Source organism: Thalassophryne amazonica, chromosome 4, assembly GCF_902500255.1.
Source record: "Thalassophryne amazonica chromosome 4, fThaAma1.1, whole genome shotgun sequence".
Taxonomy (NCBI): Eukaryota; Metazoa; Chordata; class Actinopteri; order Batrachoidiformes; family Batrachoididae; genus Thalassophryne; species Thalassophryne amazonica.
The window spans coordinates 32,627,145-32,638,714 of NC_047106.1; the positions used below are offsets into that span (position 1 = coordinate 32,627,145).

Here is an 11,570-nt window from a genome sequence, read left to right on the forward strand (position 1 = left end):
GCCCCCTGTTGTGGGTCCGTGTCACTACACTTTCCCAACAAAACAAAAGAGTGACCTGGGCGTGGCTGGACGGGGGGCAACCACTAAAAACCAGAGGTTGTAACTAACCTGTGGATGTGGTTTTAATCTTTAACAGGAATTCCTTTGATTACTGACCAACATTGCTTTGTACTTCAGCCTTAAACAGTGTCTGTGATAAACCATTCAGTTACTGACAAAAAAAAATCATATCAAAATGTATTAAATAAAGTAAGTAATAGATTTGTGTCTTAACACAAACGAATGGGTTATTAATGTCATAAAAATGTATTTCCACTGTTTCATTGTGTTGAAAATCTGACACTATGCCTCCCACCAGGACACGGGTTATGTTTCCTCTTCATGGTTGCACCACCTGTGCTCAGGTCACAACTGTCCAAGTTGGTCAGCCCATCAGAACAAGGTCAGCCCGCACGCAATTTGTCATCCCAAATGAATTAATCTGCTCGACTTTAAATGTCTACCAAAACTACTGGAGATGCAAAGATCAGTAATGCGCTCTCTTTCCCAGGTGGCCTGTTTGCCTCTGTGACCTGTGTGGATAACCTGTCTTTTGTGATGACCAGCGCCATCTTCAGCTCACTCTATCCAGCCACACTGCTCTTCATGAAGGGCTTCTCCTTCCTGTTTGCCGCCGTCGTCCTCGTCATCCCCGCCGGAATCATTGGGTGAGTCTGCTCTTCTCAATTCAGAGTTCATCTTTGTTTCACCGTATCCGATGAACGTCACGTCTTCTGCCCCGTGCAGAGCAGCACACAGCGTCATTCTGTGCAACTAGTGATACAGTTGTGTTTGTCACGTCCAGCGCACACACCACAGTAATAGCAAGTAGAAGTAGATTGTGATTTACTGCCATATTTGTAGCACCTATGGCTATTTCATGGCAAAAAGGTACATCAATAAGAAAAAATAACTGAATAAGAGTGTTCAGATACACAGGTGATTAAAACCTTTTGTGGTGGCACCAAAAACATCATTCAAAGTACAAGGGGAGTAAAAACAGGACAAGAAATAAAATATGCTTCATCGACAGGGACGTTCTACAAAGATGGCGCAATAGTGGTTCTTCCCCCTTGAATGAAAAAGTTTAAAACAGATAACCCTTAAATGAAGAATACAGCACCTGATGTACACAACTTGACCATATCTGCTTTGAAAAACATGCAATAGTCTCTTACTGACAAAAGGCTTAATTTCTTGCACTTTGTCTCCAGAACAGTCATCCCATTCAGTTTGACATTTCCTTGAAATATAAGTGAGCAATAGAGATCTGAGGTCAAAGGCTGGGATTTGACCTTCAGTCAGTGGTGGGCACAGTTCAGCTAACCGCTGAATAGCGAAGCTAACTTTTTTGTTAGTGGATTATCTTTTCAGCTAACTTCGAAAATCATCAACGGACCAATTAACTTCCGCGAAATTTAGTTTCACCAACTTTTAGTCCGCTAATGTTTTTTTGCTGGCATAGTAAATAAAGCTGAACGGTCAGAAATGTTTCCCTAAAATCACACGTTAGTTCCTGTCTGTTGTGTTTTGCAGCAGTCCTGCAGCTGTGAGGAGCTGAGCTCAACCCGACCCCAGTAGAAGGGACCTGGCTGCTACAAAAGAAAAAAAAAGTTATTTACATTCACAGCATACAGTGCCCCTGACGTGGGCAAAAGGCATAAACAGAAAGACAGGTTTGACTTATGGTTTGATTTAAAACCCAAACTAATTAATGCTCATACTTTCAGAATTAGTGCATTACTTTAAAACTAAAAGATATTTGTGATATTTTCACTTTCACTAAAAATGAGTTACCTTTATCATCACTAAACCGTCCGGAATTTGTCTGCCCATTGTTGCCAACTCCTCAGTAAGAAAAGTAGCTATTGGCTGTCCTAAAAGTTGCCAGACGTCATGCCCAGCTCTCCACAATTTCTCTTAAACTCACTGGGCTGGTAAGCATTGAAAGCCAAGATAGGCATGTCCCAACTTGTCCCCTGGCACTCCGAAAGGGAGGTGTTCCTTTGTCTTGCTCGATCAGCGAATCGGTCCTGACGCACGAAGCCTCTGCGCGGCTTTCCATGACAAAATCTCTTGTTAAAAGTGAAATCTGCTGGAAAATGGCTGATGTCCAGCTCTTGTGATAACCAGAGAAATTGCTCACAACGGTCCCAGCTCCACACAGCCATCCGTTTAGAAATGATGTGGTGTTTTCTGCCTCTCGATGGCGGCTCGGAGCGCGGCGCGCCGTGCGCCATTGTGCATGCGTCCTTAAAGCTGTAGTAACAGTCCTTATTCTCTGTGAAGCCCGTAAAATTTTCACCGAAAGCCAGATAAATTTTTCAAATGGTTTCCAGCTGCTTGTCTCTAACAGTTTCTGAAAAAATTCTGATGGAAAAAAGCCCAAATCATTCCGCCATTTCCTGACAATGAAAATCCGACAAGGGGGCTGGACCACTCCTCCCACAAGGCGTGCTCACAGGCGAATGACGCAACCGACAGGCGTGGAAAAACTCACGCATGCGCACGAAGGTTCAAGCTTGGCTGACGTAAAAACATATGAATCAAATCCATATGGTTTTTGAAAAAAATAATAAGGTAGGATACTTTTTTAATAGACCTCGTATGTCGCGGACATGACAAGCGAAGCTCTTCAGCATCTCACTGTGTCATTTAGGACCTTCAGACTTTTTTTTGAGTATGTAGCAAGCTGAAGTCCAGATTGAAAAGATGTTCCTGTTAGCTTGGCTAGTGGGGAATTCCCCTTTGTCTGACCTGGTAGAGTTTTGGTATTCAGTTTGAGCAGTCCAGTGTTCGAATCCCACCACTGTCCCGGCCACAAAGATAGGTCCTCTGGTCACAAACTCGCATTGTCGGCAGGATGTGAGTTGTCACAGAACATGCTTAAATGCACCTGTGACTTCGGGACGAAGTCAAAAATGGTGGGGAAATATGTAGCAAGGTGAAGTCCAGATTGAAAAGATGTTCCTGCTAGCTTGTCTAGCAGGGAATTTCCTTTTGGCTGACCTGGTAGAGTTTTGGTTTTCAGTTCGAGCAGTCCGGTGTTTGAATCCCACCGCCGTCATGGCCACAAAGATAGGTCCTCTGGTCACAAACTGGCGTTGTTGGCAGGATGTGGGTAGTCACAGAACATGCTTAAATGCACCTGTGAGTCCGGACGAGTCTGTTAAATTGTAATGGAGGGTTTTCAAGATCCTGCTAGACAGCGCCTAAGCACACACGTGATGACATCACAACTCTATCTGGTTATGGAGATGCGGTTTCTTTCAATAACAAGAACCGTCAAAAAACTTTCTCGTGTGTGGTTGGAGTTGTGTGGCGACAGGAATCGCCTTTTGAATGTTTGAATAACGATGTCAGTTGCACAAAGAAATCAAATAATTGTTGGGAAAGTGTAGTGACACGGACCCACAACAGGGGGCGTAAATGAACGGACAATGGAAGGAGTCAAATTATAACACTTTACTGTTGTGAATGTCACAACCAAACACAGCAGATTCAGAATGTGCAACAGTCAATTAATAAAGGTGTCGTGTGGGCAGGCTCGACGATAGGAGACGCCCGTCTGGAAACGAACCGGAACCACACGATTTCCACCGCCACCTGAACCCGAGGAATACTGGAGCCGCCAAGTCCCGGAGTCCCCAGGTGGCCACCTTCCCGGCGTGTCGGATCTGGTACTGCTGGCAGAAAGCAAAAGACAGTCAAAGGGTGGGTGTGTGAACACCCAGTAACAATGGTGGGAATGCCACCTCCACCTCTCACTCACCACGTTGCAGCGGTCTCAGATGAAAAGGAGCGCCGTCTTGCACAGCCTCCGCAAAAACGACCGGTTCTCCTGCAAACACTCACAATAACAGATTTATAAATCACAAAAGGCTGAGAGTATTACCTCCAGATGAAGATGATATCTCGGCAGTTTGGTGGAGGTGTCTTCCTGCTTTTATACCAGATGTGATGATTAGTGACAGCTGTCACGGATGATGGGTGACAGCTGTCACCACGGCTTGTTCCTGAGGCGGCAGCGCCCTCTCGTGCCTGAAGCCCGCACTTCAGGCAGGGCGCCTTCTGGTGGTGGGCCAGCAGTACCTCCTCTTCAGTGGCCCACACAACAATAATAGTGAAAACATGTTCATGGCGCCCAGAATGTTAGTATTGTGGTCGTTGAACTTTGCGGTGCGGTGTCATAATAACGCATCAATCAGTTACTCTGTCAGGCGTCATAACATCTGATCGGTTAGTCGCTCTGTGAGGTGTCATAATAATGAATCAATCGATCGCTCTGTGAGGCATCATAACATACAATCGGTTAGTCGCTCTGTGAGGTGTCATAACAATGAATCAATCGATTGCTCCGTGAGGGGTTATAACATCCAATCGGTTAGTCGCTCTGTGAGGTGTCATAACAATGAATCAATCGGTCACTCCGTGAGGCGTCACAACATCCGATCGGTTAGTCGCTCTGTGAGGTGTCATAACAACGAATCAATCGGTCGCTCCGTGAGGCGTCATAACATCCGATCGGTTAGTCGCTCTGTGAAGTGTCAAAACAAAGAAAGAATCGGTCGCTCCGTGAGGCGTAATAACATCCGATTGGTTAGTCGCTCTGTGAGGTGTCATAACAACGAATCAATCGGTCGCTCCGTGAGGCGTCACAACATCCGATCGGTTAGTCGCTCTGTGAGGTGTTGTAACAACGAATCAGTCGGTCGCTCCGTGAGGCGTCACAACATCCGATCGGTTAGTCGTTCTGTGAGGTGTCGTAACAACGAATCAGTCGGTCGCTCCGTGAGGCGTAATAACATCCGATCGGTTAGTCGCTCTGTGAGGTGTCGTAACAACGAATCAATCGGTCGCTCTGTGAGGCATCATAACATCCGATCGGTTAGTCGCTCTGTGAGGTGTCATAACAACGAATCAATCGGTCGCTCCGTGAGGCATAATAACATCCGATCGGTTAGTCGCTCTGTGCGGTGTCATAACAACGAATCAATCGGTCGCTCCGTGAGGCATAATAACATCCGATCGGTTAGTCGCTCTGTGCGGTGTCATAACAACGAATCAATCGATCGCTCCGTGAGGCGTAATAACATCCGATCGGTTAGTCGCTCTGAGGTGTCATAACAATGAATCAATTGGTTTCTCCATGAGGCATCATAACATCCGATCGGTTAGTCGCTCTGTGAGGTGTCATAACAACGAATCAATCGGTCGCTCCGTGAGGTGTCACAACATCCGATCGGTTAGTCGCTCTGTGCGGTGTCATAACAACGAATCAATCGGTCGCTCCGTGAGGCGTCATAACATCCGATCGGTTAGTCGCTCTGTGAGGTATCATAACAACGAATCAATTGGTCGCTCCATGAGGCGTCATAACATCCGATCAGTTAGTCGCTCTGTGAGGTGTCATAACAACAAATCAGTCGGTCGCTCCGTGCGGTGTCTTAACAAACGCCAGCCTTTGATCTGGCAATTTGTGCAGTTTATAGCTGCACATGAAGGTATTTTTAAACAAAATTACAAAGAATAAAGTTGCGTGTGCCTCATTAAAGAGCAATAGAAAAGAGCGTTCGGGAGCGGGACATCGGAGTGGTAATACGGCGGCCGGTTTGTATAAAATATTGACCAATGAACTATCCAGTGTTATATAGAGATCAGTGCTTTGTCTGTCGTCGGTTTGTGTTTTTTTACGGCTTTCGTCTACTATAGAGCGAGCCTTGCTCACTAATCTCTATATAACACTGGATATTGAACTACAAATAAACTTGATTGTTGGTTGGTTTGTTTGTTTATTTTGCCATTAAAATTGGCTATCACTTCTCAAAATAACATAACTTCTCAAGGTCAGGGATCCTCAAAGCCTAGAGACTAATTAATCACAGCGCAGCAAACGAGGTGAGTAGAGTATGGAGATAAATTTGTCTCATTAATACTTGCAAGTCTGAGTCAGGTTTGAAATTCAATGCAGGAACAGCCGCGGAGGCATTGCGCGTGCTTGTTTGAATGCAGCGGATTGTAGATGTCCCTCTGTGGCTTCGCAGCTGCAGCGGAGGTTGGGAGACCCACCGCCGCTCCGTGAGAACGGAGACTTAGATCATCTGAGTTGCCAAACACCAGAAAAGTCTCCAGTGATGCCAGGAAAAGTTGCTAGATTTGTCGCTAGTCGCTTTTGAGAAAATAAGTCCATGCTTGTAGACATGGAGTGTGTAAAAAATTTGAGAGTGATGTTGTTGATCAGGTCTCCATATATTCCAGAGACCATGACAGTTGTGTCCACTTATTGCAGCAGTCATCCACTTTAAACCTCTCAGTGTACACTTACCGGCCACTTTATTAGGTACAACTGTTCAATTGCTTGTTAACACAAATAACTAATCAGCAAATCACATAACACCAAGTCAATGCATTTAGGCATCTAGATGTGGTGAAGACAACTTGCTGAAATTCAAACCAAGTATCAGAATGGGGAAGAAAGGAGATTTAAGTGACTTTGAAGGTGGCATGGTTGTTGGTGCCAGACAGGCTGATCTGAGTATTTCAGAAACTGCTGATCTACTGGGATTTTCATGCACAACCATCTCCAGGGTTTACAGAGAATGGTCCAAAAAAGACAAGATATCCAGTGAGCGGCAGATGTGTGGACAAAAATGCCTTGAGAGTCATGAGAATGGGCAGCCTGGTTGAATGGGCAATTGCGTGATGCTTTCATGTCAGTATTGACTAACATCTCTGAGGAATGTTTCCAACACCTTGTTGAATCTATGTCACAAAGAGTTAAGGTAGTTCCGAGGACAAAAAGGGGGACCAACGTGGTACTATCAAGGTGTACCTAATAAAGTGGCCGTGAGTGTATATGGGTGTACAAGAGGGAAAATGGCATCTTAAGTAGGGATGGGACAACAAGTCATAATAGTCGACTATGACTAGCTAACATCCGATTAGTTGACTGTTTTTATGTCTGCCAAGGGCGTAATAAAATCATCTGAATTTATTTATTTGTCTCTGTTAGCAGGATTACGTCAAAACTACTGCATGGATTTTGACTAAATTTTCATCAATGATAGATATTAGGCTAATGGAAGACTCCATTATATTTTGGAGATGATCTGGATTCTGGATCAATATTTCACTTTATACAGGCTTTGAAGGATTACGTCAAAAGTACTTCACAGATTCTCACTAAATTTGCACCATAAATATTATAGCATTGAAGACTCCACTGAATTTTGGAGGTGATCCGGATCCGGATTGGCCGATGTCAGAAATCTCGGATTGCTCTTGTTTATTAGTTGACTAGTCGAAAGCCATTTATTAAGTTCATTTAACCCTTAAAAGAATAGACCTTCTAGAGCTGCCACCGCTCTCTTCACTCAGTGAAGAAAGTGTGTGAACCTTGGTTGGTGAATTGGTCAGATCAAACGGGTCGTCTACCCCTAGTAAATGAATGCAGGTATTGTTTTTTATACAAGCAGCTCTCTTCTATTTCCAAAGGTTATGGCTGTGTGTCTGTTACAAAACTTTTAACAGGTGAGTGCTAAACTAATTTTAAAAATGCTTGTCGCTGTTCAGCTTTGTTTATTTTGTTTATTGGTTTAAAAGTTATCGGACAAAGATTAATCGGAAGATAATTGGTCTGATAATGGTTTTTAAAGTTATCTAAAAAGATAATCCGATAAAGAAAACATTATCTTCGATAATTGTCTGTTATCGGATTATCAGAAGTGTGCCCACCACTGGGCACTGGCATACATGGTTTGGTTCATTTAAAAATATTTCCAAGCAAAAGCAAACTGGTAACTGAAAAAGTGCAACATGTTCACTTTGGAAAGGGGAGGTGATGGTCTCATGGTTAAGCATTGGGCTTGAGACCAGAGGATCCTTGGTTCAAATCCCAGCCTGACTGGAAAATCACTAAGGGCCCTTGGGGAAGGTCTTTAATCCCCTAGTTGCTCCCGGTGTGTAATGGGCGCCTTGTATGGCAGCAGCCTGACATCGGGGTGAATGTGAGGCATTATTATAAAGCACTTTGAGCGTCTGATGCAGATAGAAATTTCTTTCCTTCCAGTTGTATCTTTAAAAATGTATATCTGGAATCATTTTATACCAACATCAACATGGTTCAACCAGTGGCAGCAAAAACCTGCTTGGAGGCGTTTTTTGATGTAGCCTGTCATATATACTGTCAGAAAAACTTGTCCGGCTACCAACAGGCACTTATGAAAAATGTCTGTTAAACCTGACACTGAGTAGTCAGGGCTAGATCCAGAGTGAAAATCTGACAGATGCATTTTTGCCCAATTATAAAATAAAAATTGTACGCGTCTTGTTATTCAATAATCTTCATTCTTTTATTCGTGTGCAACATACACTGTCGCACTTCTTTTAATATATTTATTATACTTCATGGACCATAGTGAACACTTCTTATTTGTTTAAACATGACGTACTAAAAAACAACACTATAACAAAAATTGACTGTAAAGAGGATCAAATTTATTGCCAAAATCTTTCAATTATACCTGAATCTATATATGATTTTTTTTTCAGTTAATAAAATCAATAAAAATATGACTGCATATATTCTTAATAATAATATATTGAGATACAGACAGTTTACAGAAGACATTTTCCATTGATACCAATCAAAATTAGAAACAGTCCAGCAGGTAACAATATTCATGTCCATGACTAAATATACTAAAACAAATACATCATAGTTGTACACATATATGTGTACAATTGTGATGTATTTGTTTTAGTATAATTAGATTTTGTTGTGATTTGGCACTTTATAAGCCGATTAAATTGAAATTGAATTGACATTGAACATTTTATTGAGTCTTAAAGTAAATAAATATGAAATTGGTCACTGGATCCTTAAACTTTGGACATAATAAACTGTACATGGTGGATCCTTGATCTCTGGACATAAACAGGAAAACACAAAATCTGTAGTTTTTGTCAAAAGCATTTCCTTTCAGACATTATTGGCATGAATGTCTTTCCATATATCTGAGCTGAGCTCTTACAGCACGTCTCATTTTGGGATGAAAAAAACGTTTTAGTCTGTTGTAGTTTCTTGTCTGCATTAAGTTTGTAAGAGGTGTCATTTTATTTAAAGCAGCAATTCATTTTGAAGTTATTAATTCCGACTGGACTCTGTCTCAGCAGAGAGCCGCGCAGCGTTTGAAGCTGTGCCAACAGAACGGAGGACGATTCTCGTTTCTTGACTGCAACAAGACCAGCTCCCAATTCAGATCAGGGAGACAGACACCCTCTCTACTTTTAAGATTAGGCTTAAAACTTTCCTTTTTGCTAAAGCTTATAGTTAGGGCTGGATCAGGTGACCCTGAACCATCCCTTAGTTATGCTGCTATAGACTTAGACTGCTGGGGGGTTCCCATGATGCACTGAGTGTTTCTTTCTCTTTTTGCTCTGTATGCACCACTCTGCATTTAATCATTACTGATTGATCTCTGCTCCCCTCCACAGCATGTCTTTTTCCTGGTTCTCTCCCTCAGCCCCAACCAGTCCCAGCAGAAGACTGCTCCTCCCTGAGCCTGGTTCTGCTGGAGGTTTCTTCCTGTTAAAAGGGAGTTTTTCTTTCCCACTGTAGCCAAGTGCTTGCTCACAGGGGGTCGTTTTGACCGTTGGGGTTTTACATAATTATTGTATGGCCTTGCCTTACAATATAAAGCGCCTTGGGGCAACTGTTTGTTGTGATTTGGCGCTATATAAAAAAATTGATTGATTGATTGATTGAAGAGTCCCAGTTAGTGACTTTAATCCACACAAAAGTGACTATTTTAATGGCTTTGAGAGGGGTTAAGAAGCGGACTTGCCGTTTCTGAAGAGCAGCGAATCAAAGAACCAAGTGGATCGAAGCATTGCTTCAGTGGTTCACGGCTTCAAAGTGGAGTCGCGCTGCAGAAACATTTGATTACAGACCAGCTGCAGACCAAACCCTGAATATCTGATTTATTTGTACGTCCGTATGACTCTGAAACTCAGAAAAGTCCGTATAATTTACGGACTATAGGTTGACATGAAAACCACCGAAAAGTTGTGTTCACCGCGAGGACTATTCGGGATTATTCAAGATTTTTTTTACCAATGACGAACAATGCGTAAAAAAATCTGGGCCTGGTAGCTGTGTTTTTTTTTGTTGGTTTTTTTTATGTTGTTTTGTTTTTCTTGTGTGTTTTTGTAGCACTCTACAATGCATAGACCGGAGGAGAGAACAGAGGCTCCGCAGCAACCCGACCTAAAGACAAAGGAGAAGCAGGAGCCCATCAGAGAATGAAGGTTGATCCAGGAGAGAATTTTGGAGGCTGTAGTACCCAGACTCTAGAATGCCTTCTCCCAAACCCTAAGGTTTGCTGAATCAGTTCACTCATTTGCGAAGCTGAAGCAGCTGAAGACACGTGGATTCAGACAGGTGTTGGGTTAACGTGTTTTAGTATGTAGCTCTTGTATTCATGTAATGTATTGTGTTTTACCTGTCCTTTTATTTTTTCTACAGAGCTTTATATGTATTAATTTAGTATTTATCAGTTTAGTATTTATCTCTCTGGATTTCTTGTAAAGCACTTTGTGATGTCCAACTGTGAAAAATGCTACACAAATAAATTTTACTTACTGAGTAACAAGCAACAGGGGCCTGTTGGGTTACTGTAACTCTGATTAGCAAAAAAGATTTTAATGTTCGGTCTTTGTGCATGTTAAAAGATGACAGTATGGACCCAAAAAAGGAGGCTCGCTGGTCCTCATCTGTGTCTGTCACAATCCAAAATTTCAGAGCTGAATATGAAGTAGTTTTGCCATTATTCATGGAAAGTTTACGAACCCATTCACGCACACCATTATGCTGCATTCACATGTTGACTGTAGAAAAACTGTAATTCATGCTGTTATAGCAGAATTACTGTTGTCTGCAGTGGCAGATGATGATGTGAGATGCACTAATTTTTCTGGGTTAAGGACACTGGGAATAATTACCTCCGCCAAGGAGGTTATGTTTTCGGTTGAGTTTGTTTGTTTGTTTGTCTGTCTGGTTGTCAGCAGGATAACTCAAAAAGGTTTGAACAGATTTTGATGAAATTTTGTGGAGTGGTTGGAAATGACAAGAGGAACAAGTGATTAAATTTTAGTGGTGATCCGGATCATGATCTGGATCCAGGAATTTTTTAAAGGATTCTTCACCATTGCGGGATAGGGGGAATTTTGACATTCTAGTTTCTAACTCCACAAAAACTAGGCAGAAAGGCTTGACAAAAATTAGGGTGTAACATAGTCAAATGTTCTATCAAACAACAAAGTTTGGTGATGATCGGATCCAGATTCTGGATCTGGTGATCCAGAATATGCAAAAATATAGGGAAAATAGAAAATGTGTCCGTGTGAGGTGACACATGAAGCTGGAGATGCACAACTAAAACCAAATTGTAGCTGAATCTGTACTGATTCAGTAAGGTGTCATCAGATTTGATGTAGCTTCAAATGTTATGGAGCTAGATCCAGAAGAAAAC

General features: G+C 42.4%; 1 protein-coding gene across 1 annotated transcript in view; it reads left to right on the forward strand.

The window, feature by feature from the left end:
• LOC117509133 (proton-coupled folate transporter-like) overlaps positions 1-11,024 on the forward strand; it is a 30,614-nt gene extending 19,590 nt beyond the window's left edge. Inside the window, 3 exon segments of the mRNA XM_034168910.1 lie at positions 359-442; positions 551-707; positions 10,253-11,024. Of these exon segments, the coding sequence (XP_034024801.1) occupies positions 359-442; positions 551-707; positions 10,253-10,310 (299 nt within the window). The 3' untranslated portion in view covers positions 10,311-11,024.
• The last annotated feature ends 546 nt before the right edge of the window (positions 11,025-11,570 follow it).